Source organism: Paramacrobiotus metropolitanus, unplaced genomic scaffold (genome assembly GCF_019649055.1).
Source record: "Paramacrobiotus metropolitanus isolate TYO unplaced genomic scaffold, Prichtersi_v1.0 Parri_scaffold0000040, whole genome shotgun sequence".
Taxonomy (NCBI): domain Eukaryota; kingdom Metazoa; phylum Tardigrada; class Eutardigrada; order Parachela; family Macrobiotidae; genus Paramacrobiotus; species Paramacrobiotus metropolitanus.
The window spans coordinates 351,703-379,508 of record NW_026570260.1 but is presented as its reverse complement, the minus strand read 5'-3'; the positions used below and the strand labels follow the sequence as shown (position 1 = coordinate 379,508).

Genomic DNA, 27,806 nt, shown 5'->3' with positions numbered 1-27,806 from the left:
AATAATAAACACCGCACAGCAAGTAACAAGTGCACTGTCACTGATGGCGATAACTGATTATCAGCGCGCGATACGGCCAGCGTCATGCCGATAAGACACGCCAACAGCAACGGACAAGGCCATGTCGGCAACATTATTAGCGGTAAATAAATATTAGCCGAAAGAAAGAAAAGTGCCGTGTCATCCGGCATTTTTGATGCTGCTGACAGCCTGCTGTAACATTTCGTCAGTAACAAACTCTTTAATTCCGCAAGCAAACTCTACAGTCAGATTGGTTTATGAAATAACGGAAACAGAACGGGCAAAAGAGAGCTGGTGACATTACATTGCGTTACATCCGCTCACACAACAAACCATTCGACTGACTAACTGCTTCCGTCCACAAGTGAACCACCGCCCGCGTCCAAGGGACAGCCTAGAGCTCCTCCTCCAGCTCGCGGCCATTCTGCAGCAAAGTGATCTTTTCGGTCAGCTGCTTGGCGATAGCGTTGAATGCCTGTTTTGAATGATCGTGGTAACGCATCTGCAGCAAACGCCGCTGCTGGTATTCGGCGGCCACACGCAACCGAATTTCCTCGCGCCAACTGCGCTTCCGGAAGGCGGCCAGCTCTTCCCGTGACAGCGAGCATAGCGGACAGTGTTTGGTGTGCTCTGCCACCGGCTCATCCGACGGGTCCCATCCCTCCAGATCCTAAAACCAATATCAACTCCGTTATTCCCACTTCTATTGTCAATATTCCTAATCAAATAAAACCAATCCTTTCAAATGTCAGTAACATCTACAGTAATAAAAATGAATAAATAACAGATTCATCGTCAAATCAAACATGGTTATGGGAAACCATTTGATTTTTTCGAAAATTTTCTAGTGACGTTCGTCACTTTCTTTTATAATCAATCTGAGGAAGTTTGTTAAAAGAAATTACTTAAGCAGAAAGGTAAATTTTCGCTCGCCGCTGCGTAGCTTATTTCTTTGCTTAGGTATTTGAGGTTTTTCTTCAAATTTCGGTCGCACAGGCACTTTAAATTCTCCATAATTTTGTTATTTCGATTATTGTGTGACTGTGTCCATTAATGATAAGGGCCAAGGCTCAACGTCCAAAAGCAAGTGTGGTGCTTCATCCTTAATTTCTACTTTCTATTAACATTAAGCGGAATCAAGCAAGCACGACGCACCTTGAGGCAAGCATAGCACTTGGCAGATTCAGTTCCGGTGCAGTAGAATCCCGCCGCAGCCATCTTTTTGGGATTCGTCAATCGCGATTTGGTCAGCGTGGCTTTCCACTTCATCGTCTCGAAGGAGCGCAGTCGTGCACCGTAATCGTCCATGGGCCCACGGCGCTCTGCGTTGTCTTGTGCTAATTCCGGTGCGTAGGCGAACTGTGCGGGCTCCTGCTGCGGGTGGTCCAAGGAAGTTGCGTTGATGGCCGCTGGTGCTCTTCTGGCGTTGTTATTGTTAACGCTGCCAGAGTTCTGCCTGTTGCGCTCCTCCGGACCATTGTCGGGCGTCCAGTTCTCATTGTCGCTCATTCTTCTAATGGCCAAATCACCTGCCTAACAGATTCTCAAGTTAGCAGTCAACAGTCAAGTGAAAATTTGTCTGATAATAACATAAACTGTAAACGGTCAAATTCGACTCAAAAAATGAAATAAACATGAAAACTACGAGTAGATCGCCAAGCTCAAATCGAAGAAACGTTGGAAGACCAAAGCGCGCTGGGAGCCTAGGAGCTATCGATTCCAATACAAAGATCTTTGGACGCTGAAGACGTAATGGAAACCACAACGATGGTTGGATTTGGAATTGGAAACGTCTATCTTAGCGGCGTTGGAATCACAATTGCACCTTTCGAAACTGTCGATCGATTAAATTTCCATTTACATACAATGTACGACAAAAAGAGGTTGAACCGATCATTCCGCGTTCAAACCTGCAACGACGCCACCACTAAAACAGCTTCTCTACTTTCAGACGCTCGCGCTCCGTGAATATCAAAGTGCAGCTATACTAGTTGCATATTAAAAGTGTAGAAAAAAGTTTTAAACTTTTTGATACTAAACCTGTGGCTGTTTATGACGAACAGCACAAATTCTAGCCATTTTGCTTTCTCGTAGGCACATCATAGGATCTGTGCGCATAACCGTTTGGCTTGCAATCAATGCTTAAGTCTATGGGAAAGCAAAATGGCTAGAATTTGTGCTGTTCGCCATAAACAGCCACAGGTTTAGTATCAAAAAGTTTAAAACTTTTTCTACACCTTTAATATGCAACTAGTATAGCTGCACTTTGATATTCACGGAGCGAGCGTCTGAAAGTAGAGGAAGCGTCCAAGTTTTAGTGGTGGCGTGTCGTTGCGAGGTTATTTTGAACCGCGGACCGACTGATCGGTTCAACCTCTTTTTGTCGTACATTGTATTTTGCTGTAGGCAGGCTAGGCAGCGCACTGAGCGCAGCGGAACACACGGAGCGCACAGTCGTAATGTCCGTTGCTTCAGTTTTGGATATTTTGGAATTCTTGTTTTCTTCTCTCTAACTTTTCTCAGACTTATCAGGAGTGAATTGATTGAATATAATTATTTGTAAAGACTTTGAGGGGGACCCCTTCGGCGTGCTGTTAGAACCCTGAGTTCAGTGAGTTGTGCGAAAATCAAGTGTTAAAGACTTAAAGGCTTAAAGCCTTGGCAACTTAGCGTGAGTCAGAGCGAACTCAACAGCTGTGCAGCGCCAATGGTACTCTCATTTTGGTCGGGGATGGTTTGAGGACGGGGCAGTGCACGAAATACTGCAGATTGCTGATTTATTCCTTGACGGAGGAAAGCCACAAGTGACGGACCGTGTGGCCAGCACGCCATGGGCTTCGACTGTGATCGCTTCGAGAATCCATCACAAGTCGACGCCGAACTCATCTGCTCCATTTGCTCAGGAGTCTTCGATAATCCTGTGCAGGTCTGTGACAACATGTACACTGTTCAGATAGAGATAACACGACTTTCGCGTTCACGGTTTTACTGCATTTTATTACTTCTACTCTGTGAATCATAAGGTCGATAAGGGGGTTCCAGTTTTCTGTACCGTACTGCGGGGGCTTTTCAGTGTACGAACGGTAACAAACCGTACCAGACGGTCTGTTTTCTAGTTATTCGCGTCGTTGATTTCATTGATATTAAATTTTTATATTTACGAATTGTGTAGCGTTTTTATTTTCATGTCAGTCTTTCGGGGCTTATGATGTTGCATTTTTGTCAAAGACTTCGGCTAGCAGGTGCAAAATTTGCACAGCGGCAGTCATTTCACTGGTTAATCACCGTTAATGAGAGGGAAAATTCCCCTGTGTATAGTGTATTCAGCCAACGATCCGGTGTCTTGGTTGTTGTGACCTCGCTTCCTGTTCCTCTTCCCCTGGCTGCGGTCTGGAAGAGAAACAGGATGCCCGGTTAGCGTCGTGCCTCCGCATGAAATCGTTGAGATAATCTGGCAATAAATCTGTTTTTATCACCATTTCACAGTCAGTGCGTGTACTACGTACAATCTGACTAAATGAGGAGGCTACGGTCTATGTTAAAAAGCCAGCGAACAGCCTTTTTTGCCCGCTGAGGCTGGTTGATCAATGCAGCCTCTCTGTTGTGACTATAAATAGACTGAAGACAGCGCATTCCGGTGCTGCCAAAAAGCGCAAGCGGAGTGCTGCCTTGCTGTATCGATCGATCGCGCACATGTGTGTGTGAGTGGGTAAATCCGCTCGCATTCACTTACACACGTATGAGTGTGGCTGTCTGTGCGCGTACTAGCTGTACAAACCGGTTTTCGCTGTCTTCGCTACAACGCATACCCTAAACCCGTAGCTTCCTTTCTTGCTCGCATTGTACTTGATTTCCCGCATCCAAGGTGGGTATATACAGTGACAGCTCTGAATAGAATTTACGGATAATCGAGCGTAACGGGCACTTCGCGCAGCGGCCGGGGAATCGATACGCTGATCGATACGCTACGCTACGTAAACTCTACGGAGTGTACTTCACGCACGCAACTTTACGTATCACGTCTGCCGATTTTAATAACTATTTATAGGGAATGAAAAAAAATCCCAAAACATTCATTGCAGCTAAAATAAAATTATGAACCCGTGTGAATTTTCAGTTTTCGCTTCTTAGATTCGGCACTTTTCGACCATTTTTTGCCAACTTTATCATTCAACAACTTGACATAGAAATGAATCCTTATTTGGAAATAATAAAATGCACTTTTACGAAAAATTTCAGTCCACGAACAATCTGCAAGGCATGGAGACCGCAGATTACTTTTTCTGGCAACGAAATCCTCCATGACATATCTTTCAGCAAATGCGAGAAGTGACTGACGCGGAGAAAAGTAGAGGACTTCGTCAATGTGTTTTTGAAATATCTGCTCCAGACTGCATATCATTTCATAAAAAACAACTCCAACGAAGTTCAAACCTCCATCGTCTTTCATTTCGGTAAGCTGAGCAAAATCAGGAGCTTGGTTCGAGGAACCTAACCAAAATAGCTCCGAACGACAAGAGTCACAAACATCGGCCTCCAGCTCTTTTCTTTTATTTGTGAATCCGCTTAGGTAGTAAACCACATTTTTCACAATGCTATCAAGTTGAGCACCTTCCGGTAAAGGCTCCAGTTCTGGGGTAACTGGATCAGATTGGGAAATCAGTGCCAAGATTTTAGCAGCTTCGAGTTTTTTTGAAAACTCTTCGGACAAATCCAGCATATTCATTGAACCAATAACAAGTTCATCGTCACTTGGCTCGATGTTCGTCTTCGAACGCTCGCACACTTTCTGCATATTGTGGCACGACAGAATTCGGAAAATTGCCAGCATGTTCTCAACAGTTGGATTATTACAAGATCCACCCAGTTGTCGACACTGTGCGAAGTATCTCTAAAAACCAAGACTCGTGTAAAAGCTTAAAAGCTTTTAATTAGCACGGTTAAGTATTACCTCCTGCATATCGTTGTTGAGATTTTTCGTTTGTACGTAAAGCATCCCTTCGGCGAGGAGTTCGGTTGAAAGTCTCTTTATGCTATCCAGGGTCACAACGAGGTGGTTAATGGTGCGGTTGCATAGCCTGTCCTTCTTGTCAACAGTCTTTTTCCAGCACAGCAGTCGATTGATAGCCGCTTGAATTTTGTCCAGCACATCGTTCTCGAAACGAATGGGAGTGCGCGCAATATTACGATCGCCCGCACATGAATTCGTGTAATCGATAATATTGTTAAAAAATTCGCAGTACCGCTGAGTGCACAAGGTTTTTTTCATAAGGCCAGCTTCTTCAAGCATTTTCAAAACCCTTGCGGTTGTCGCTGACAGCAGTACAGCCGCGTAACTAACTCGCTGTTGGTTGAATCCATCAGGGTTAACCATAGGACCTTTTAGCTTGGGATGCAGTTTGATTCCTTTGCGATCCGGATGAGTGTCGATGTCGTACATTTGCCGAAAATGGCCGAAATCGACATGTAGAACACTCCCGTCTTCGTCCGTATATAAGTTTCCGCTTTCATCCACGAACTACAATGCAGTTTCTTAAGAGTTTTCAAACATCTAAGAAGATGAAATATGAAACTTTCGTTTTTACCTTCAGCAGTCGGCTTGTAATTTCGCCAGTTTTTCGGTCGCGCTTAAACATTCCGTTTCGCACGTTTTTCCAGTCATGCGGTGGGTCCACGATGATGTACCTCGGCTTTCCGTTCACCGTGACAGTGGGTGTGTCATAATCTTCAAAATCAAATCCGAACTTCGTAAGCGCTTGAATGTTGCCTGTCCCGGCATCCAAGATGAAACCGCGTAGCCGTATTCCAGTTTGATCCAAAAGCTCAACGCCTTCCTCAATTATTTTTTTAAGAATACGACCAGGGGTTTGGGAGTTGGAAAAAAAATCGCTATTGGCTGAAACAATTTACGCTTTATGCTTCGCACACAAACCACCAGGGCGTGGTCGGCAGGCTTCATGAGCTCTTCTTCCGAAAGTTCAGCATTATGTTTCCCGAAATCCACCAGGCCCAGAACGCGGTCTTCCGATTGCACATACCGCTTATTTCGCCGGCTAAGTTGTATTTCGTCGCAGGTCAAATTGTAGTCTCGCTCACTTTCAGGTTGTCTTTTTGCATACTCTCCAAAGCAATGGAGCACAAGTTTGTCATAACCCGTATCTTTAGAGAAGCGAGATACGCGTCTCCTTACAGTGTCCGAATGCGGCAATGGAACTCCACGATCACGCAAAAACGTGTAGGCTCTTGGGCTATAAAAGTGCAAGCGCACAGCAAAATCCATGAAATCTGAATTGTACTTGGTAGTGTCATGACTTTTTTTGCGAGATATTTCAATAAATTCCGTCAATAGATTCTGCGACTCTTTAGGCACGGGTTCGAATTCTTCTAACTCTTTCACCAGTGTCCGTAATCGTTCTAGTTCTTCGTCCTTTTTGCGAATCTTCGTTTCACGGCGACTTATACGCGCTCTCATGGCGCCTTTACAGTTAGAAGCCGATTCAGAGCGACTTCGGAGACTTTTAACGTAATTTGCAGTGGAAAGGTATCGCTTCCGATAATCTTTGCATGAAGAGCAACTGGACTTTTTTCCCAGATAAGCCAGTTCGCATGCTGCGTTTGCTTCATAAGATGGACACAATGTGCTGGATTCCAGAGCTGTGGCAAGGTCTACAATAGTTTGGAAACTTGAGACCTGGCACACACTAATTTCGGTTCCGGTATACAGCCTATTTCGAATGCGCACCGTAGTTTCTAGCGTTCCTTGGATTCCAATGGTGAAAATGTTTTCAAATGTCAGCGGATCTACACGAAAAACCACAACTGCCTTTTCTGTTTCCACCACGAACGCAGCCCAGAACGGAGGAAGACGCAGCAAATCCAAGTTGTTTTCCAGCATTCCAAAACTGAATACGACATTTTCCAGGTCAATTTCAATGGGGTCGCAGGTGGACAATCCTCCGAAGCTAGCGTTCAGTTCACTGATGCTATCGTTAAGGCTTTTCTTTTTATCCTTACGTGGTAAATCACCAGAGGAGTTCATTTGCCGCTTTCCGCGACCAATAAGCAACGGTTCGAGAGCATCGACTTTTGGTAATTTGTCTAATTTCTGGTGAGGACCCATTGCAGTACTTTGATTTTCTTCAACGGAGACATTCCCGAGAAGGATGGAGGGTACGGCGGTTGGCCTGAGACGAAAACCTCCTCCTTTCAAAGCTTCGTAACAGTCGCGGTGGAAATGGGCGGAGCACAAATAGGAGTGAGCAGTAGGCTTCCAAGATGGACCTTGCCGAGCAAAAGCTATCCAAAGTGCATACCGCGAACTGTCAGTGCCCCCATCGGGAAATTTGTGGTATGTTTGCGAGCATTCAGAAGCTGGCTGGCTTGCTGGCCGGAAATTCAAGCAACCAGAAGCAACACACCGTCGGCCACCCATTGCATCTAAAATTTAAGAGCAGTTACGCTTTTGTGCTTTAACAAATGACATAACTACATTGACAACGTGCTAATTTAAATTTTGCCTGTTTTGGTTTTTTTGGGATTTGTTTGTTCACAAGTCTGCTTTGATCAATGACATATTCGATTTTATTATTTCGCATCAAGACCATTACACCAAACGTTGAAATTTCGCAGGGGCAGACTTATTGTGAACCCGTGCGTCCGCCAGTTCCATACAACGAATCTTCAATCTCACAACGTTCTCAAAGCCCATGTTCTTTGCAGCGAAATCAGTATTTGATTCTTCTTCTTCATCAAACTTTTTGCGCGCTACTTCAAAATTCGTGCAGCGATCATCTAAAACAGTCAACAAGAAACCCCATCGCATGTCTTCTTGACGCTGCAGATCCTCACGGCTCACGTATTCCGGATATTCGACCTTAGGAGCGTTCATCAGGTTGCGAAAATCTGATGGCAAGTTTTCCGGAATAGTGCCGCTCGCAACTTGCTTTCGCCAGCAGACATGAGCTTTCGTTTTGGGTATCAGCTGGATGCGCTTTTCAAACAACACCACAAAACGTTCAGACCAATACTCCACCCAGCCATCACATGTAGCCTGGTTATTGATGGTGGCCAGCACTTCGTCGGGGATGACCTTATTCTGTGTCAACTGGTGCTGATAAAGGATGTTTTGGTGCGTTAGATCCCGGTTGGATTTCAGAATTTCGGCAATTCTGGCCACGTCCCGCTGCCGATCTTTTTTTCAGCGTTATAATTTCTGCTTCCATTTCATCTTTGGTCTTTTCGAGGATTCGCGGAATCTTGTAAGACATTCTATAAAATTTTATGAAACTTCACACAAAAAATTTTATTTGATAAAAGATTAATTTTGAAGCGCAAAATACATTACATATTCAAGGTCAGCGAATTTTTTTATTAGAAAAAACACTGGAGCCGGTATATTTTGGTTTCTGCCCTTTTTCAAATTTTGCCCGGGGGAACTTTACTGAAGCTATGTTAAAATGTAATCGTCACTAGTAAAATTTCACCTCCAAGAACGTTTAGCTTGTTTGGAGCCGAAACCGTTCTGTTTGGAGCCTTGATAAAATTGCTTAATTAAAATGCTTAGTTAAAACAGAATCAGCGTATATTTCTGATGCAGAAAGCAATACAAATGAAAATATTAATTATTTTATTTTTACGCCTATTCGAAATTTAGGCCCCGGGCAAGATTTACTATGCGTGTATGAAAAATGCTGGCCAGCAGTAAATTTTGCCCCTGAATCTGATTGTTTAACATAGAGGGAAATCGATTGCATACCACACACCTTCGCTGTGCTGTCCAGTCACCTATATGGATTTTTGCAACCATAGTTGCGCCCAAAAACTAAAAAATCAAGAGGATGGAAAATTTCGAATTCTCTCAAAATGTGAGCCAAATCACGGTGCCACACTGGGCGGTGCCATTTGCGTCACGCGCCGGAGGTCTTTGAAATTCTTTTTTTTATAAGGTTTGGTTTTGATGTCTTTGTGAATTCGTTACGCAAAAACCAGAAAGATATTTAACAGGAATATAGGGCAGTGTGATTGTACTCACTCATACGCATTTCGAAATACGTTCGCTAAAGCGACTGTTAAATAGTAACCAATGTGCAGTATAAATGTGGCGCTTATAAAAATCCCTGTTCAGCTGTGACGTGGAAAGCCATACGGATGATTTGAGCAGTACAGAGAAGGTCATATTATGCAATCGATTTCCTTTTGTATGCATCAGCGAACGGTATGGATGACGTAATTTTTGCCTCGTGATTTTTGGTCACGTGTTTTTTTAAAAAATTGAAATTGCCCTCTTCCTCTCAGTGCATTCAAGTAAATAAACATCAAAATGCATGCATTTTGTGTTTATGAATACTGACACTGCTGTACAGTGTGGTTTAGTGTGCGTGCACAAGGTAAAAAGGTAGAACAGAATGAATACAAGGTGAAGAACCTTTGGAGTACCTGTTGCGTGTTTACGTACTTGGAGTATGACGGATAAGAGATCACTATGACGAAGCAAGAACGGTCGCACGATGTCACGATCTCGAATTAAACAAGTTTATTGTGATAGGTTCTGCTGTTTTCTCCACAGTTGCGTGCGGATAACATCTGTTTCGCTAAATTCAACAAAACATCAGAAGAGCTTATAAAAGATAAGATCTAGCTGTCGGAACAACGCAATCAATTTCGGAAAAACGTCATGAGGCACTGCGTCAAACGCCAGAGCATGTACACCTACTGGCAGGGAGCAGAGTGTATATTAACATTTTCATTTTCCCCGACCGCTGCGCGAAGTGCCCGTTACGCGTGATGATCTGTAAATTGAATTCAATGCTGTCACTGTATATACCCATTATGCCGCATCGGTCCTTACTTGTTAGTTGTTCCGCATTATTTAGCAGCTGAGGTCCGGCTTGTATTATTTTTGTTTTGTCCTGCTTTGTTGCTTTCGCCAATTTTATGGAACAAGATATACACTATACAGTTTATTGTTACTGTAAGAGCGTTGGCAATCAGATTTTGCATTTGACGATAAGTGGGCTGATTAATACTTACAGTACTATATTAGAAATTATTAAAATTTAGCTGCGTTCAGTGCCGACATTTCGTCTACGGTCGTATATCATGTTATTAGTGTCAGTCTCTCAGACACCATTAGGCCCTAATGATAAGGGATGTGATTGTTTGGATCAGGTTGGATAAATCGCGCCAAATAGGAAAAATGGTTGATCGTTTTGTTGTTTAGCTTCCCGAGTGTGAGCACGTCTTCTGCGCCGTGTGCATCGAGCGCTGGCTGCTGGGAGTCATCCAAGTGTCCTCTGGACCGGAAATCTATCCAGTCGTCGCCCGGTGAACCCCGCGGCCGTTACGCCCCACGGCCTGCCCCGCGCATCTTCCGCACACTACTCGGTCGAATGCGCATCCGCTGCTTGTTTCACACGCACGGGTGCAGTCAGCTGCTCAACCTGGAGCATCTCGAGCAGCACCAGCTCACCTGCCCCCATAATCCCGAAGGCAAGCGCACCAGTTTGCTTTTACCATAATACGCACGACGCAGTGTTACACTTGCATCATACGTTTATGCTGTTCGCGACTGTAGCAATAATCTGCTTGTTTTGTAGGTTTGGTGACATGTGATAAGGGCTGTGGCACCGATTATAAGAAGTCAGCTGGGCGCGAGCACAACTGTGTGACAGTATTAAAGGATAAACTGGAGGAGGCCATGACGCTAATCCAGCTGATGAGCGGGGAGATTGGCGAGCTGAAACGGAAAGTAAAGGAACTGGAGCAGGAGCCGCCGATGGCTAATGGACGTGCCAGTGTTGGCCGACGCAGCCGTGCGGCGCTGTGGACTCCTGAGGCCATCATGGCCTGGGCGCGCCACCTATCGCTTGCGCAGGTGACGTACTGGGGTGGATTGATTAGCACTCCGGACGCATTCCTGCAGAACCAGGTACTTATTGCTCGGAGAGTTTGGTTCGGCTGGTGTGAAGAATGTTGGATTTATGATAAAGGTACGAGAGGCCCTGGAAAACAGTTGTGCCGCAGCTAACGGCCCGCTGGAGCTCATAGAGGCGTTGATGCACAATTCGCATGAGCGCGCCTGGCCGCCGGGACTCCGTACACTGGAGCGGCGTCTCTTCAACCGCACCATCTACGAAGCCTACGCTTGCCGCCGGGTGCCGGGCAATCAGGCCGTCATCATCCTTTCGGAGGATAATCGCCATGTTAGTGCTGCGGTTTTGTTCGAATTTAAAGTCTGATATCCAGCTTAAGATACATACTATTATTAACCTTTTTTGCCTCACACTGACTTTGATAAACTGCACTGTGATATTGTATTCAATAAAATTTATACGTGCTGAATTTTAGATGAGCGACGACATGATCCTGCACCCGGGTCTGGTGGTGATCTTCGCTCACGGCGTGGAGGACTGTGATCCGCTGCAGAATATGCCCAACGGCGACAGCCGTTGTTGATTTCTTCTGCTGCAGAAATGTTTTGTTTGTGTTATTCCTCGCCATGGATCTCGGTTCCCGCTAATTCTTGTTTCGCCATCTTATCGCTCTAATTTGTCAAACCCGAACTCACCGTAGGAAGCTGGTTAATTTTAATTAATTTAGTCAGATTATTTATTTTATGCAATAATTATTTCAAATGCCAAAGATGTGTGACCCTATTTTCTCTCCGTTGAATATTTTTAATGCGTTGGTTCTACGTTTTTTTTGACAAAGCTATTTTCGGATATCGATGATTGTGCGACTGTTGTACTTTTTGTTTGGCAAAGAGTGAAAGAATTTACACTTGTTACCAAATGGCATTTAATTGCCAAACAACAGCAGGTGATGAAACTGTCTTGTTTCGTAGAAGATAATGTAAAATAAGTAAGTAATGATGGATTTATAAGCAGTAAGCTATGTAACTATATCTGTACAAGCGCTTGATTTATTATGTTTTTCTAAACTGGACCAGGAAACACGCATTATTGCTTACATGCTGTACTCACGAGTCACTACTCGTAGAATACGTAATACAAGTACTCAAACCAACGTGCCACAGTGAATTATTTTTTACGTATTGGGATGTTTCTTATTAAGCGTTAGATTATTGACGGTTGCACTATAATTTATTGATTTGAATCTGGGCGTCTTACAAATGTCTACAGAACTATATTCTTGGATATATTTGCACCTGTGTCCCTGGCAATTGCTGTTGTTTATTGGTTTTCCGAACTCATATATCTGTATTGCCGCCGGAAGTAGTAGTCCCAACGACGTCTCTGCAGTAATAAGTTGGTGTAGTCATTTCACTTTTATAACTCGATTTCCTAGATAGCTTAAATTGCCCAGAAAACAGCCACACTTGTTGCAGAAACCGATGACATAAACAATGAAGAAGTGAAAGTTAAGGATACCCATGCAACGCTAATAACCGCTCTGATCTGTGCCTTCGTGGTAGGTCACCGTACCATCGTTATTCACGCATAATGAGGGCTTTTTGAAAGGTGTACAGTATTATAATTATTTATAAGTTTATAACCGACCACGATAAAAATTAGTTATACACGTACACTCATATGTAATTAAGTATAAAATTGCCGACTGTTGCAAATTGTAGTTAAGCGTGGTGTGTGCCATTTTGATTTATCTGCTATTCTACCGCTGGAAATGGGATTCGTCCCCAGAGATTGATATCGATAACCTGGATGACGACGATGATGAGCTGCCTTGATCCGCATCACCGCTTTATCCTACATGTTCTTCACAGTGAAGCATATAAATGCTTCAGAATATTAGCACTCAGCAGTATCGATTCCAGCTTTCATTGTGAAATACCTGCTGGATGCTGCTGCATGTCGCAGTTGCTTTGGAAGTTCGACACCTTCGATCAGCGCGCGTCTACTGGCAGCCGACCGGAAGTAAAGTATTATGTACCGTGTGAACTGTGCCGATTTAGAACACTGGTTCTGTAGTCGTTCGCTGTGGAATGCAAATTATGTCGCAGTTACGGCTTTGGGAAATTTAGGAAAGCCGAAATTTTATCCATTTTATTATTTTATACCAGAGACGAGACCACTGTAAACTTGTAAAGGCAGTATTAGACTGTTAGACAGGTGAACTTTGAATGGGAAAAAGTACTGTATTCGAATATGAGATCAATAAACTGTATTGTATTTTTAGACAAGTGGTAAGTACTTAAAATCAATAATTTCGAATTTTATCTCCTTTTCAAGCATTCCAAACGAGTGCACTCTCCAACTACGGTGCTTTTCACACCGAAACAGGATAAACGGACAGCGAAGATGAAAACGAACGGCTAAGCTGAAATAATTAGCAGCGCATTCAGAAACTACCCGGTTAACACCAGTAAAACAGAACAGAAAACTCGCCATACTGGCACCATTAAAACCTAACGGGCGAAATTATATTAGACTTAAAGGCGTGTGGAGTTATCCCAGTACGACAGCATCGGAAAGAGTAGACTAATTACCGGAACGTCAGGGCATGCGCGGCAATTATTCGTAGATCCAAGCCTTGCTGTGATGATCCCACTGGACGATCTCCTCCTTGGTGAACCACAAGCCGATCTCCCGTTCAGCGCTTTCCACCGAGTCACTGCCGTGGCAGATGTTGCGGCCGGTCTGGATGCAGAAGTCGCCGCGGATGGTGCCGGGAGCGCTGTCGAGCGGATTGGTGGCGCCGAGCATTTTGCGCCCGGTGGAGACCGCTTGCAGTCCCTCCCACACCATGGCCACCACCGGGCCCGATCCCATATACTTGACCAGTCCGGCGTAAAAGGGCTTCTGCGCCAAATCCTTGTAGTGCTCCTCCAGCAGCTTCTTCTCCGCCTGAACCATCTTCAGCGCGAGGAGCTTGTAACCACGTTGCTCGAAGCGCTTGATGATTTCCCCGACGAGACCGCGGTGAACACCGTCTGGCTTCACGGCAATGAAGGTGCGTTCGGTAGTGGAGGACATTGTGGCGATTTACAAACAATTAACCGTGACAATAAGCTGGAAAAACAGACGGAATGTCAGCGATCGGTCGAGGCAGCCGGGAAGAACTGGGACTGGTCTGATGACTGGTCTGTCTGCTTATTAGTCGGCAATCTGCATGTAAAGTGACGGTAGGTAGTCGGCAGAAGACGCAAGCCTGATGCAGCCAGACGATTTTGTGCTAGCCCCGCCTTGTTACCATTCACTAGCCATAAGCAAGGTTCTGAATGGTGCAAGGAGCAGATAAAGAGCGATTCCGATTGGCATAACGCCATCGTTCCGCCTATTTCCTATCCAACCAGGCTGAACCAGCTGACTAGCGTTCCGGGCCCCGGCTCACTTCTCAAGAGTTAAGGCTGCAGAAAAGCATGGCATATTAATGATTTACTAGTAGACCCCGCGCAAACTGCGCGGAATAAATCGGCGATAAATTGTTATTTATGGAAAGCTACAAAGTACAAACCCATGACTGCAAATTTAGTTTTATTGAGCGGAGCGTATAAGAATATTAATAATAATATAGTTTGATTAGTTTCATTGGCAGAGACAAACGGTATTTGCTCAATACCTGTTTGGTTATGCTTATCATAACTAATGTCGTAAATTATTCTTTATTTTGGGCCTTTGACCATAGTTGACTGACAGATTGGTAGCAGTTAGAATGTATCACAGTTTAATAATTAAATGTTTAAGGCCGTTTTGAGAAAACATTGTCGCGTTCCGCTGACTTAACCCGAAATTAGACCCGAAAAATTAGAAAATTTCCAGGAATATGTCCTTTTTGTTTGCAATTATAAAACAAAGTTTTTAAGCTTCGCAAATCAATCAGCAGCATATGCCGGTCAGTTGTCAAGAACTACAAATAAAAAAAAGCTCCATAATTACTGAAATTTTTGTAGCCGTATTTCAGTACTTCTACTGGTTCAGATACCATTCGGAGCTTCGTTAAATTTTAGTTAGTGCGTCCCGACAAAACAATCCAGTGATGCGACCGTACGACCACCGATGTCAACCTTTAGACCACTTAGAATAAAAAATACTTTCCAGTTTCCTCCAACTGTTTACACAGACAATTTAAACCTGATGAAGACTTCAAAATTTCGTTGTGTTCTTTGGTGAATTTTTTATTGATTAACGTCGACAACTTAAGCACAGTGTCTTGCTTGCGACCCCCGCTGCAGATAGGCGCCGCCTATGATTCCGCTTTCTGTTACGTGCTTATAAAATTTGTTTCAAGTTTGGCAAAAATCTATGCATTTGTATAGTACATCCCCAACGCATTGTCGCCTCCCCAATCCCAACCCCAACCCATCCCAAACCCAACCCATTTAACGCCAACAACATCCCCAACCCATTAAACGCATTGTCGCTTCACGCTTACGTCCTCACAGATGGTTCATTAATGTAGCTTGTCGCACCCAGGCGCACCGGAGAGGGTATTCCCTAATTTTTTGTTTTGACCTTTGATGGGAGCTGATCTGACGGAATGCTTTATAGCTGGCGGAAACATAGATTAGAATGCGGATAAGCTTCGCTTTTAAATTTTCTGTTTATTTTAAATTTTTGAATGCTAAAATGCGGTTTTTGTTTTTATAAACCGTTTTTGTCTACGTTCCTTAGCGGAAAAATATCCCTTCTGAAAAATATTTTTACCTTCTCTACCTTCCCTGCTGGAGGCTCGCGCGCCTCATTTAGGTCGCCGTGAAAAGATTTGCCTTGGGCCGCTTTCTCCCCGGGCGGCGGTTAGACTCGAATCCTAGTGCGTACGCCCGGTGGGACTGGGACTCGCTGTTTTGCTCGAGTAGTCCACATCATTTCCAGTCGAACACCAAAATTCTCAAAATCGACTTTCAGTCTCTCACAAAATGATGTTTATTTGAGATTTGAAAAAAAGGATAAAATATTCCACTTTATTGGCACGGCAGCAAAAGCCAACCGCCCTTTGGAAGCAGTTTTAAATTTTAATAATACATCTAATCAACCCGTTGCGAAAGGCAACTACTTTATCTTTGGAATTTGGGTCGCTCCCACTTTCCAGGAGATTCTGCATGTTCAGTCTTTAAGAAACATCACTTTCCGAGCCTACATATTTTAAAAACTAACTCTTAATAAAAATCTTATGAACTAAAGGCAGTCCGATAACTAACGGACACCAAAGTTCCATCAAGTGTAGATGTCTTTTCCTGTGCTGTTCGTGACAGTGGTGGCTTGGGTGGGTTTGCAGTGGTGGGTTCTGCACTTTTCCCGTAGACTTTGTATGTTAAGTTCTTTTAAGATTTTCTCTAAAACTTCACATACTTTCAAAAAAACTAACTGGTTTCTGCAAATCTGCAAACTCGCGGCTATTGAATGACATATAGACATCAAAGTTTGGTTCAGTGGATCGCTCAAAAAAGGGTGACAGAAATGGAATTCGCTAAGGCTTATTTTATTAATATATAGGATACTGTATCTACTGTATCTATATAAATCATTACCGTACAGTAATGATTTATACTGTATCTACTATCTATATTTAATTTTTTCATTTTATTTTATTTTTTTTTGAAATAATAGCTAGTACAAGCGTTCAAATTTCAAACTAGCCAGCACTGCAACATACACTAAAGCACGCATATATTAAATTTAACACAAGAAAACGGCTTTTAAGTTTTACGACAAAAGAAATTATAATTAAGACTAAGGTCTAAGTGCGATCACTTTGAAATACGTCGTGCTTGTAGTTCGTAAATCGTAAGTCGTACACAATACTAAATTCTGATGTTATGGATGTTAGGAAGATCATTCAGGTCTGTAATGGTCTGTTTCAGAAATGTGTTCACTCTTTACTAAGTGCTAAAATTAAGTATGTATCCAAGTTAGCTGTACCGTCACTACCGCCTTATACAATATGTCTGTACTATCTGTTGACTGTTGTATATGATAATATACAGACAGTCAGCTGATTAGTTTTCGTCGCGTTCCACCACCATCTAGCATACTGCATGGTAGGTGGATTACAGGGTTTTCGATCGATAGTAGCGTATCTCCGTGGCGAAAATGTCAGTAACCCCGGGAGAAACCGGCATTGGCTGGGCATACGGCGGCGAGAGGATCGTCCTGGCCCTCGTCAGTATCGTGGCAGGATGGTTGTTCCTGCAGCGTTTACTGCGCTCCCCCTATCGTCTACCTCCGGGACCGTGGAGTGTGCCCGTGCTGGGTTCCATGCTGTGGATCGACCACAAGGCGCCCTTCCGCACCTTCTCGCAGTGGGCCGATAAGTACGGGCGTTTCTTCTACGCCCGTCTGGGCAAGGATCCGGTGGTCGTCGTAAACGACGCTGCCCTGGTGCGGCAAATATTCTCAAGTGATGCCTTTCAGAAACGGCCGCATATGCCTGGCACGACGCAACGTCTGCAGGAAACGCACGGTCTTCACTGCGGTAGGTCGCAATGGCACTTCCGGTTACCTGGCCTATCAGTGTTGTTTATGGTATAATAATGTTGTATATTTCAATACACGCGTACACATTTATTTTGTTCCTCTGTATGGACCATTGGTAAAGCTTAAGAAAACAGAAACTGGCTGATTTCGGACTAGGTTTGATTTTCGATGACGGAGATTCATGGAAAGAACACCGGCGCTTCGTCCTGCGCGCCCTGAAGGACTTTGGCATGGGTGGGCGGAGCATCGAGGAGAAGGTAGCGGAAGAGGCGGGATATCTGATGGAGCTCTTCCGGGACACCCGGGAGGCGCCTTTCGACGACAAGATCTTTATCAGCACCGCCGTGGCCAATGTCATTTCTAACGTGGTTGCCAACCGGCGCTACGATGTCAACGACCCGGAGTTTGTGAATCTCCTGAACTGCATCGCCCGACTGTTTCGTTCCAGCTTCGCCAGTGCCCTGCTCGGCTCTTATCCCGCTCTCAAGGCGATCCCGCCCTTCCGCGCCGTCTGGCAAGGCTTTCAGTCGGCCGCCGATACCATCACAGCATTCTTCGACCGGCAGGTGCAGGACCACCTCGGATCTTCGCGGGAGAATGACCAACGCGATCTCATCGATGCCTACATCACGGCGCTGCGGCGGCAAGAATTTGGGACTTTCGCCGAGCGCCAGCTGCTTTATATAGTGGAGGATCTCATGGAGGCTGGGTACGAGACCACTACCACCACACTGCGCTGGGTAAATCAGTCTCCTTGGACACGGTGACCCTTGTAATTACGTTTTGAAATCCATTTTAGGCGTTTCTTCTAATGTGCGCGTACCCGGAGGTCCAGGATCGGGTGCAGAAAGAGTTGGACAGCTGCGTTCCCGCCGGTTCCGGCGCGCGCCCTTCGGAGCAGCTCTCCCTGCCCTTCACGGAGGCCGTATTGGCGGAGGTGCACCGCTACGCCAGCATCGTCCCGTGGGGAGTCATGCACGTGGCCTCCGCCGACAGCCAGTTGGAGGGTTATGACCTGCCACGTGGCACCTGGATCCTGCCCAACCTCTACCACATCCACCACGACCCCGCCCTGTGGGAGGAACCACACCAGTTCCGGCCGGAGCGTTTCCTGACGGCGGATGGCCAGCTGCAGCGGCTGCCCGACTACTGGATGCCGTTTTCGGTCGGCAAGCGACGGTGTCCAGGAGAGAGTTTGGCGCAGGTGGAATTTCTCATGTTCTTCACGGCGGTGTTGAGGAATTTCCGTCTTCAGCTGCCGGGTGGACCACAATCAGCGGATCTGCGCCCGGTGCCGGGCGCCACGTCCGACACAGCCTTGCATTCATTGATGGCAATTCCGCGATCGTAATCGTCTTGACTTGTCAGACCTGCTTGAAGCTGCTTCGCTTCAATACCGCCGTTTTATGGCTCTAGTTTTTTTATTTAAGTTTTACCTATAATTTTTGAAATTTGAATCATTTTGGTGTCCATCAGCGCGGTCCAATCAGTCCACAGATACTTATTAGTTATTAGTACGTAAATATTCCAGCAAAAAAACCAATCTGGAAAGATAATTAGTGATAATCAACAATCATAATAATATTTAATAATTTACTGCACCTGTTATAATATGTATAGATGCATCCACGACCAGATTACCAAACAACAATACTCGTACAAAAAATATGACTTTGTTGTGCAAGAAAATAAGCAGATCTAGACCGTTATCATTATCAAAGCTTAAGTTTCTTGATTTCATCGGGTCGGAAGTCGGTGCGGAGCAAAAGCACTTGTCGCGCTTCACTCGGCGTGATGCGCCAGGCCAGGCTAATATTGGAACTGGGATTCCATAGCTCCTGAAATTCCGCCAAACTGTCCACGTTGAGAATGGTGACAATCTGGGAGATACGGGAGAATTTGTCCCGAATGGACCAACTGGTCAACGAGCTGAGGTAGTGGATCAGCACGCGGATTTCTTTGTCCAGCTGAATGCCACCCAACTGCAAATTTACAAATAGAAAAACTACGGAAGGAATTAGCAAGAAAAAGCCGCACCCGTGAATATTTTAGTTTGACAATGGCCTTTTCCAACTGATCGGCAATCTCCGCTCCAACATATTTAACCAATAACTCCAAGACGTTGCTGGTCAAAGAAGGCTGCGGAAAGGTTTATTATTATCCATAATTCCATTATTTAATTTCTCAGCTGACCTTTACCTACCTTAAAGAGACCCAACAAGGTCTGAATGTTACATATGAAATTCTCGACAAACGGGTCACTAATTTCGTACGACTGGAAGTCATCGTCGCTGATGTTGTGACTGACACTGATGAACCCATCCACAAGCGGCTTAATCCGCGGCTTTAGAATGGCCGTGTGCAACAGCGAGATACCGGTGTCCAGCACTACCTGGAAGGAGTGCGTGGCGGCGAATAAATCTTGGAGTGTTGTCTAAAATTGTACTGATTTTGTCCAGGTCATTGTACAAAAGTAAAACATACGCCAATAGCTACCTGGATTTTCTGTAGTTCATGCTGCGACACGTTCCCCAGTACCACCGTCAGCTCGCTCTGCAGCGTCTCCACCAGCCGTTTAATATTGCCAATACTGACGTCCGCGTCACAGAGGTGCGCGAGAAAAGCACGACGGTTTTTGTCGGTAACGCTATTGTCCACCGGCGTACTGGTACCGATCATGGTGTAGTAGGCCTGCGACAAATCAATTGTATACGCCACGTAGACGTTGTTCTTCAGTTTGGCCAGGAGGACGTCGGCCAGGTCCTCCTGCAGCAGACTGACGGCGTGATTGAGCGTGGCACAAATGGCGTGCACACTGCAGGAGGACAGGGCGCGCCGGATGCTCTTGCGCACGACGAAGAAGACTTCGTCGACCATCGAGGAGGTCAGGGAGGCTTCCTCCATCTGCTCCATTGCCACCGCCTTCCGCATTGACTGCCGCATGTAGTACTCTTCCAGACTGACGTAGTCACCCATCAACTCCTGCATGCGCCGACTAAGTTGGCTACTGCTCAACAGTGTCTCCACTTCGCGAGCATGTGCTACAATTCATCACACACCGCAATTTCCGTATTAACAATTTTATTATTACGGGTATGACGGTTGGTCCGCTAGTTTTATTAAACTACAGTTTATCCAATTTTACCTTCTCTGTTCTTGGAACTCTGATCAACAGCCACGTAATCCGCCAAGAGTTTCTTGCGCATGAAGTTCAAATACAACTCCACACGGGCATTCATCACCGTCACTTCCAGCAGCAGCGCATCCAACTCCAGCGGATCGATCCTGTCAAGGACAGCTTATTAGATACTTGTCGACTCGACAGCGACAAGACTTATTACACTGAATGCAGACCACCACCGGTCGATTTGATGGTTTTGCGGACAAGTAAACGGATCTCCTTAGCGCGCTCGGCAAAGCGGCGCTGGCGCAGAACTCCTCGATCAGTCTCACGCTCTGCCGATCGCATTCCGCCTGGATGTTGCGGACAAAATGCAGGAGATATCCAGCACCGTAATAGGTCTCCACCAGCGGCTGGTACGTTTCCACCACGCCGGCCACCGTCTCCACCAACCGCGTCATTAACTCCACGAACACGCTGGCGCTCTTCTTCGTGTTCGGATCGTTCAGACGCGCGGCCAGATCTTCCATCAACTTCTGAGCTTTGTCTGAAATCTACATAAAATGCGAATTCGCTAACCAACGTAATTAAACAAAAAAGTACTTCCGGACTTAAAAATTTCTTTATATGAAAACGATAAAAATATAAAAATACGAGTTTTAACCACTCAAAAAATCACAAATAATGCGCAAACTTGTTCGAAAATCTTGCGAAGTCATTAATTTATTCAAAACTTTCGTGAACGCACATCTGATGACAAATACGTGCAGAACTTATTCAATCCATGCTGGTGCAAATTCATCAGAGGGAAAATTTTGAACAGCCGCTCCACATTAGCTGAATCCGCAACGTTCAGTGCCTCATCAAACTTGGCATTAATGATGCTTTTCAGCTGGTGATGCGCCTGGTGGAGGAGCGCCAGCGACTGCTGGAGATTGTTCTGCTGGCGCATTTCTTCGGCGCTGCGCATCAACAGGTTCTCGTCCATCTTCAAAAACCTACAAGCACTGCACACTGACCAAAGAGGCAGAAAAAGGAACAGCAAAGAGGCAAGAATCTGAATTCTGACCGGTGAATGTGGCCGGCGGCGATCTCGTACTCCTCGTTCTGCATGGCCACCTGCACGCCTTCGGTGCAGAAGCGCAGATCCAACACGTCCTCGATGCGCTGCAGCGTCTCCTCCACGCGCTGCTTAGCCGCGTCCAGATGGCGGATCTTGCCGCTGACGTTCTCCGCCAGCCGACCGGAGAACTCCAGTGTCTGCTGCAGGTGCCCGGCGTCCGACTCCAGAAGGACCAGCGATTCTCTGCAAGGGCGGAGGCCAGTTACTTAAATGCGCTCGACAGTCGTTCGCTTCTAAAAACGCGCATGATCGCTTCTTACTGGATTCGCACCAGCTCTGATTCCGCATGCTGTATATCCGCACTTTTGACAACAAGCCTCTCAATCTGCTCATTTAATTCAGCCTAAACGCAATATACAAACCCTTGTTAAAACAATTCAGTGGATGGCTTCCGGAACGTGAAAGAAAAGTTTCCAAAAATTACTGGTTATTCCTTTCCGAAATCTCCCTCGTACCTCTTCCACGTCCAAACGTCGCAGAGCATTTTCGACTTCTTCCACGCTCATGTATCCTAACATCTCCCGCATCCTGCTTGACATTTTTCTATCTGCAAATTTTACAAAAATACACTCTTCGAGAAATAAAAAGGGCTAAATAAAAAACACAAAATGGATTTTTAAATTTAAAGTAATAAAACCTTCAAACACGATTAAAATTCAATCAAGCAGTTTAAAGTAATATCAGCGCTGTCGCTGTCCACGTAAAATGTGCAACATCTGCTTCTGCGGGCGGTGTATCAGCTTCGTTTGGTTCCGCTTCTACGGGTGGCAGCGTCAGCGCTGTTCGGATCGATTTTTTCAGCAGCGCCGCTCGGGTTGATTCAATTTCGTGCCAGTCAATAGATTAGACCCCTCAGGTGCACGTGCTAGCAAAATCGATAAAAGTCGTACTCCATTTCTCAGGTTGCAGCTGTTTCAGTTGTGTTTGTGCAGTTTGCCTGCAGGCAAAACGTCCAATTCAAATTGCTTCAGTTCTTGCAGACCCTGGATGCGTTATTTCCTGATCCTAATCCGAGTTCTTTGCTACTAAGGCAAACTGAAAGTACCTATAAGCAGTCATTTTCTTCGTGTTGAATCGTGAACTGATTGCACTCGGTGGCATGTGAGGCACTACGGTCGGAGCCACATTGAAACAGTTTCCATTGCAATTGTCATATTATTATCCTCTCTGTTCAAGCAGTTTGTTTCGTGAGAGTTCATAGCTAGTCAACCAGTTGATGGTGGACTGGTCGCGGCGTCCCATGGGAACTCAAAAGTGTGCGAATCTCGTCGAGCAGATGGCGGGCTTGGAACCTCAGCGTGCCCAGCGCAGGAATGGCGTGTGGGGCGCCCCGGTTAAACAGGGCCAGAAGCGATTGTATTCCCAGGTTGACACGGTAGTTGTGCCGACGACGGCCCCCAACAACAAGCGGTACGCCCCCTCCGACGGCGGCGGTTTCTTGCTGTTCCAGCCAGACGAGATCATCCAGGAACGCTACCAACTCCTAACCACTATTGGCGAGGGGAACTTCGGTAAAGTGGTGAAGGTGCTGGACATATACGACCGGACGGCCAATACGCTGGCCATGAAGATCACACGGAACCAAGAACCCTTCCGGGTGGCGGGGCGCCGCGAGGCCGAAATCCTGGAGCGTATCCGGAGACACGACACTGGGGGACAGTCGAAGTGTGTGGAGCTATGGGCACATTTCGAATGGAAGGGCCACTACTGCCTCGTCTTCCCCAAACTGGGTCCCAGTCTGTACGATACTCTCAAACACAACGGCCACTTACCCTTCTCGGTGGAGCAGATCCGCCACATCGCCAAGCAGCTCATCCATGGCGTCCACTTCATCCACGAACTGGGCTATATCCATACGGATCTGAAGCCCGAGAACATCCTCTTCGTCCAGTCTGACACTGGCACTCAGATCACGCAGCGGCCTGTCAAGAACAGCGAGACGCAGTGGTTCCGGGTAGGCAGGAGAGCGCTGCTTCCCTTTCTTCAGCTTTAAATAAAAAAAAAATGTCCATGGTGTATTACAGGCTCCAAAAGGCAGTCTCATCAGCCAGCGCACTGATACCGAGATCCGTATTATTGACTTTGGCACGACGGTGCACGAGGGGGAAGCGAAGCATCCCAAGATCCAGACACAGCACTATAGAGCGCCGGAAGTCCTGCTCGGTATTAAAGCTGCCTTTCGCTTTCTAAAATAATTCTTTCAGTGGCCTGGTTTTTTCAGAACTGGGATGGGATCATAGCAGCGACATCTTTAGTATCGGCTGTATAATGTACGAATTGTATAGCGGCTCTACGCTATTCCAGACTCAAGACGATCGTGAACACTTGGCCATGATGATCAGGTTGGTCTGCCATTTATTGCCACCTTTAGCGGGCCGTAGTGGGTTGACATAATCTTGCTTGCTTTCGTGCTTAGGACGCTAGGAGACATTCCGCGAAAAATGATCAGAAATTCAAAACTCGGCCACTTCGATAGCGATGGAAGGCTGTTGTTCGATGAGCACAGCTCGGAAGGGGAATTCGTCCGCCGCTACTACAAGCCGTTGATGGTACGATGCGTATCGTATGCTGTAATCACATCTTGACAGTTAAATTATTGAGGAAATATGTCTTGACAGGAGCTCATTCGAGAGAAGGACCAGTCTAATAAAGAGGTGTTAGCGCTGTTTGACCTCATCGGGCGTCTGCTGCATTATCAGCCCAAGCATCGCTTCCCGCTGCTGCCCGCGCTTTCCCACAATTTCTTCGTCCGAAACTCTACGACGAAACAGGCGCGGTCCGGTCCCAAGAAAAATCCGTGAACAGGGCCGATTACGGGGACGAGGAGTGTGTCTAGAGATTAACAGTATTTAACAATGCCGTCGCTCTTAAACTTGCCTTGTATTTGTTTCCTCTGACTTTTTACAAGTCTTTCGCTGCAGTCGACTGCAGGAATGAACCGGATTGCAGTTTAGTCTACGGCAGAGCGGATTTTCCACGGCGTTTCGCCGCTTCCGCCTTGTACAGTGGTTTTTAGCCTGTTTGATTGTTTGTTATTTCTGTATCCTGAAAGAACGACGACTGACAGGATTTACTTTTTTGGAATAGTTTTTTCATCACAGTGTAATGAGCATGCATCGATCAAAACAAAGATAAAAATGTCAGAAAATTCAAAATAGGCAAAAAACACAAATATGGTGAAAAATGTCAACTATAAAGAACCGATGCGGAGAACACCGGAAGGGCTGCGTTAGTAGAAGCGAACATCCAAGACAAAGGCATTGTGCGGATCGCTGAAATCCTGCCGGAAAAGCTGAGCATGCTGCCATGCGCTTTCCCCGTCCCCACCAGTCAGCTGCACACAGATCTCCAGTTTCGTGACGCTGTCGCTTAGAAATGTCTGCGAGTAAACTTCCGGTATGTCCGTTTTTGAATGATCGCTGACGGCGAGCGATACGGACACTTGGCCCGAGTGGAAGACCGTCCGATTGGTCTGCAGTGAGACAGACTTGATACTGAGACCTGCAATATTTATGCAGTTACTTTGATGATTTCCAATGGAAGAAACACAACATGAGCGTACCGCTGTCAGCGCAGCTAATCTTCCATACAATCCGGCCAATCGCCGTCCCGGGCAGGCGCGCCAGGTAGGTCTTCTTCCAGTCGTCTTCTTCCTTACGCAAGATGTTTTCTTGCTCGAACATTAAAGATCCGAAGCCTAAAATTATGCAATTACAGAATTTCAATAAGGGAAGGTAAAACGCAGAATGCGCCAACCGGATAGCGTCTGATCTGCGCGCGTGTACTGATCACGAGCGCAATTGTAGGAGACGAGCAGGCGTTTGTTGGCCACTTCCTTCTCGTTCGGCCGAATTACAAATGATGAACGCTCAGCTCCACCATCACCCGTTTCACCGCGGGCTAACCGCCACGCCAAGGAGCCGGAGTTGCGGCCAGTCTGTCAAAGAATTCCTTGGTAGATGGCTAATTTACTACGACTAAGAGACCCAAGTACACCTTTTCACTATCTTTAGCCGAACGGGGAAACAGCGTCTCCGACAATTCATCCCAGCGGCGTTTCCACAGCACCGCTTTCCGCTCGGCTGACAGTGGACGCTGCAATTGCCCGTTGAGTGTTTTCAGCGTCGTTCGCAGCCACACTTCCGGTATGGCCACCCGCCGGCGCCGCATGGCGGTGTGGTCAGCCGAGTAGCGCCAAGAGACGTCGGCCACCTCGTCCTTTGAAAATGCAAGCACGTGGCCGAGCTTTTTGCCCCAACCCGACTCATACCTGTGTAATAGCGGAGATATAACCTCTGTTTAAAGCAAGAGAATCACAGAAATCGTACAACAGTGGCTGGTCGAACGCCGTCTCGCAGGCATCGCAGTGCATCCAACGCTCCTCTTCCTCACTCCACACCTCCGTCCACACATGGTCCGCATCGTCCATCACCCAGCGCGCCTCATACCCTAACGCCACACAGATCCCCGTAAAACAGTTGGCCCATTCGCCGCAGCGGCCGCGTCGCGTCTCAAGCAGTTTGCTGGGATTGTTGTAGCGCGGGAAGCGCGTGACACCGGCACATTGCTGGCAGAGGTATATCTCCACCCGACTGGCTCCGAACTGCGCTTCTGTCGGCGTGGGCAGCGGGGAATGCGCCGAGGAATGACCCGGGGGTAAAGGGGACGTGGCGGAGGAGTGGCAGTGTTCACAGGGCGGCTGATTAACCCAGGTGAAAAAGTCCGTTTTGAACCAGCGTAATAGGGTATACAAAAAGGCGGTTCGCAGCATCCCCGGCTGGTGAGGAAAGGCAGATAACAACCGGGCGGATTCCGTTGTGAGACGCGCAACGGGAACCGTATTCATCACATTCACCTGTTTAAACAACGCAAAACAGTTACGATCAAGTAACCACACCAGTATCATTCGAAACGAACCAGCAAAACTGAGGAAGAAAATATATTATAAATCGAGTTAATTGTGTATTAACAGTTAACAGCCAACAGTATTAACAGTTAATTCCAATGAAGCAAACAATATTTAAATTAAGAAATAACAAACGAAATCTACATATTAACCAATCAAAACGTTGAAATCAAATAAATATAAATTAAAAATAAAAAATTACGGTATTCAGTTTTATTTTCTACAGTTTAATTTTGTTCTGAATTTTTGTGTCGTGAACCTGGAAGCGCGGATTTTGGTACTGCTGGACCTGCCGTATGTGGCTCGTCATCATATGTAGCATTCGCAAACATCCTTCCCGCGTTGCCTGCTGGGAGAGGGAAGGCGCAGGCATAGCGGCACTCGGTTCATCCCGTTCAACAGCCACCACCGCGGGCGGTGGCGCAGTGCAGGCGCTCGTTTCCCTGCGCGCCGCCTCCTGCGCCAGGACAATCCGACAGAAAGACAACGGCTGCACAGGGCTATCAGGCGGCAAAAAAAGGTGCTCATTGGAGACAGAATCCTCCTGGAATCCCACCTGGAAGAGCAACTCTAGCGTCCCGGGAAAGGCATCCATGCAGCTGATAAGGCTGCCCGAAGATAGGTTCAGGCTGAAAAGACAAAACACCAGTCGTCGCAGACAGGCTTGACTTACAACAAGTAAGCCCTTACCGTCGCAGCTTGGGGTTGGAATGGGAAGGATCGCTGAGGATGTTATCAAAAACGCGCAGGAAGAAAGGCGCCGCGCGCTGCCATTCGCTGGGCGCTAAGCTCAGTAGATCGCGCAGCGCGGGGTACTCTTCCATCGAAGTAGAGGATGTGTTTGCGTTTAAGAATACAGGTGGCATGGCGAATCTTTAAACAGGGCAACAGACAATCAAACTCTCCAAATTTACACTCAAAAAGGAAACTCAACGTAAAATAATCAAGTCGGTTTGTTACAAACCAAACTTCCATTCGAATATACCGATACGATTAAGTACTGTAATCGGATTACACTTACAGTATTCACTATTCACCACTCACACGTAACCGTAACAAGCCAACTCAGCAATATTTTCCAGCTGCACGTAGCCTCACGTCCAGAGCGGAAGGTTGCGGTTGGTATGTAATGTAAGTACTTAAATTCTCATCTTCCCATTATTATTATTGTTCTCGTATTAAATTACGTCCCTAATTGATAATAATAACAAGTTAAAGTAATGTCCTTGTTACTTTATCTTG

General features: G+C 46.1%; 7 protein-coding genes and 1 long non-coding RNA gene across 10 annotated transcripts; 4 read left to right on the top strand and 4 right to left on the bottom strand.

Moving 5' to 3' along the window:
• Positions 1-118: 118 nt before the first annotated feature.
• Positions 119-2,642, bottom strand: LOC129590501 (baculoviral IAP repeat-containing protein 7-A-like). Of its 3 annotated transcripts, none has more exons than XM_055485767.1 (3): positions 2,396-2,642; positions 1,177-1,554; positions 119-691 (listed from the first exon to the last, which is right to left on the bottom strand). In XM_055485767.1, the coding sequence occupies exons 2-3, from the start codon at positions 1,528-1,530 to the stop codon at positions 416-418; spliced, it is 630 nt and encodes a 209-aa protein (XP_055341742.1). In that variant the 5' UTR covers positions 1,531-1,554; positions 2,396-2,642; the 3' UTR covers positions 119-415. The 3 variants fall into 3 exon arrangements, with proteins under 3 accessions (XP_055341742.1, XP_055341741.1, XP_055341740.1); XM_055485766.1 differs by having other exon boundaries at positions 2,411-2,642; XM_055485765.1 differs by lacking the exon at positions 2,396-2,642 and having other exon boundaries at positions 1,177-1,687.
• LOC129590500 (E3 ubiquitin-protein ligase NRDP1-like) lies at positions 2,477-11,851 on the top strand. The gene is given in 6 exon segments (XM_055485764.1): positions 2,477-2,947; positions 10,241-10,294; positions 10,296-10,509; positions 10,617-10,948; positions 11,010-11,222; positions 11,368-11,851. Coding segments are annotated over 6 exon segments (1,017 nt in total). The 5' UTR covers positions 2,477-2,851; the 3' UTR covers positions 11,476-11,851.
• A 45-nt stretch (positions 11,852-11,896) lies between these two features.
• On the top strand, positions 11,897-13,153 carry LOC129590491 (uncharacterized). The gene is made up of 3 exons (XR_008690745.1): positions 11,897-12,287; positions 12,368-12,450; positions 12,614-13,153. It is a non-coding gene; the product is annotated as an uncharacterized LOC129590491 (long non-coding RNA).
• A 44-nt stretch (positions 13,154-13,197) lies between these two features.
• Positions 13,198-14,122, bottom strand: LOC129590333 (nucleoside diphosphate kinase A-like). Its single transcript, XM_055485497.1, has one exon. The coding sequence runs from the start codon at positions 13,971-13,973 to the stop codon at positions 13,512-13,514; it is 462 nt and encodes a 153-aa protein (XP_055341472.1). The 5' UTR covers positions 13,974-14,122; the 3' UTR covers positions 13,198-13,511.
• A 2,550-nt stretch (positions 14,123-16,672) lies between these two features.
• LOC129590472 (cytochrome P450 2B4-like) lies at positions 16,673-19,077 on the top strand. The gene is made up of 3 exons (XM_055485723.1): positions 16,673-17,412; positions 17,571-18,154; positions 18,214-19,077. Exons 1-3 carry the CDS (start codon positions 17,031-17,033, stop codon positions 18,763-18,765), a joined length of 1,518 nt encoding a protein of 505 aa, XP_055341698.1. The 5' UTR covers positions 16,673-17,030; the 3' UTR covers positions 18,766-19,077.
• On the bottom strand, positions 18,890-22,308 carry LOC129590471 (conserved oligomeric Golgi complex subunit 4-like). The gene is given in 11 exon segments (XM_055485722.1): positions 18,890-19,396; positions 19,452-19,553; positions 19,618-19,848; positions 19,911-20,455; positions 20,560-20,699; positions 20,756-20,846; positions 20,849-21,089; positions 21,284-21,533; positions 21,605-21,841; positions 21,919-22,001; positions 22,114-22,308. Coding segments are annotated over 11 exon segments (2,271 nt in total). The 5' UTR covers positions 22,198-22,308; the 3' UTR covers positions 18,890-19,129.
• A 173-nt stretch (positions 22,309-22,481) lies between these two features.
• LOC129590594 (dual specificity protein kinase CLK2-like) lies at positions 22,482-24,806 on the top strand. The gene is made up of 5 exons (XM_055485902.1): positions 22,482-23,612; positions 23,683-23,821; positions 23,880-24,000; positions 24,075-24,207; positions 24,277-24,806. The coding sequence occupies exons 1-5, from the start codon at positions 22,875-22,877 to the stop codon at positions 24,457-24,459; spliced, it is 1,314 nt and encodes a 437-aa protein (XP_055341877.1). The 5' UTR covers positions 22,482-22,874; the 3' UTR covers positions 24,460-24,806.
• On the bottom strand, positions 24,715-27,772 carry LOC129590592 (peptide-N(4)-(N-acetyl-beta-glucosaminyl)asparagine amidase-like). The gene is made up of 7 exons (XM_055485899.1): positions 27,255-27,772; positions 26,824-27,193; positions 25,987-26,513; positions 25,655-25,928; positions 25,415-25,595; positions 25,221-25,355; positions 24,715-25,159 (listed from the first exon to the last, which is right to left on the bottom strand). The coding sequence occupies exons 1-7, from the start codon at positions 27,428-27,430 to the stop codon at positions 24,888-24,890; spliced, it is 1,935 nt and encodes a 644-aa protein (XP_055341874.1). The 5' UTR covers positions 27,431-27,772; the 3' UTR covers positions 24,715-24,887.
• Between the last annotated feature and the right edge of the window lie 34 nt (positions 27,773-27,806).

Coding starts and splice junctions, on each gene's coding strand:
- LOC129590501 (XM_055485767.1), bottom strand. CDS start 1,530: ATGAGCGACAATGAGAACTGGACGCCCGACAATGGTCCGGAGGAGCGC. Junction 692..1,176: donor AGTGCTATGCTTGCCTCAAG/GTGCGTCGTGCT, acceptor TATTGGTTTTAG/GATCTGGAGGGATGGGACCC.
- LOC129590333 (XM_055485497.1), bottom strand. CDS start 13,973: ATGTCCTCCACTACCGAACGCACCTTCATTGCCGTGAAGCCAGACGGT.
- LOC129590472 (XM_055485723.1), top strand. CDS start 17,031: ATGTCAGTAACCCCGGGAGAAACCGGCATTGGCTGGGCATACGGCGGC. Junction 17,413..17,570: donor AACGCACGGTCTTCACTGCG/GTAGGTCGCAAT, acceptor ATTTCGGACTAG/GTTTGATTTTCGATGACGGA. Junction 18,155..18,213: donor CTACCACCACACTGCGCTGG/GTAAATCAGTCT, acceptor AATCCATTTTAG/GCGTTTCTTCTAATGTGCGC.
- LOC129590594 (XM_055485902.1), top strand. CDS start 22,875: ATGGTGGACTGGTCGCGGCGTCCCATGGGAACTCAAAAGTGTGCGAAT. Junction 23,822..23,879: donor AGCGCCGGAAGTCCTGCTCG/GTATTAAAGCTG, acceptor TGGTTTTTTCAG/AACTGGGATGGGATCATAGC. Junction 24,208..24,276: donor GCTACTACAAGCCGTTGATG/GTACGATGCGTA, acceptor ATGTCTTGACAG/GAGCTCATTCGAGAGAAGGA.
- LOC129590592 (XM_055485899.1), bottom strand. CDS start 27,430: ATGCCACCTGTATTCTTAAACGCAAACACATCCTCTACTTCGATGGAA. Junction 27,194..27,254: donor TCCAACCCCAAGCTGCGACG/GTAAGGGCTTAC, acceptor TTGTCTTTTCAG/CCTGAACCTATCTTCGGGCA. Junction 25,160..25,220: donor GATTAGCTGCGCTGACAGCG/GTACGCTCATGT, acceptor TAAATATTGCAG/GTCTCAGTATCAAGTCTGTC.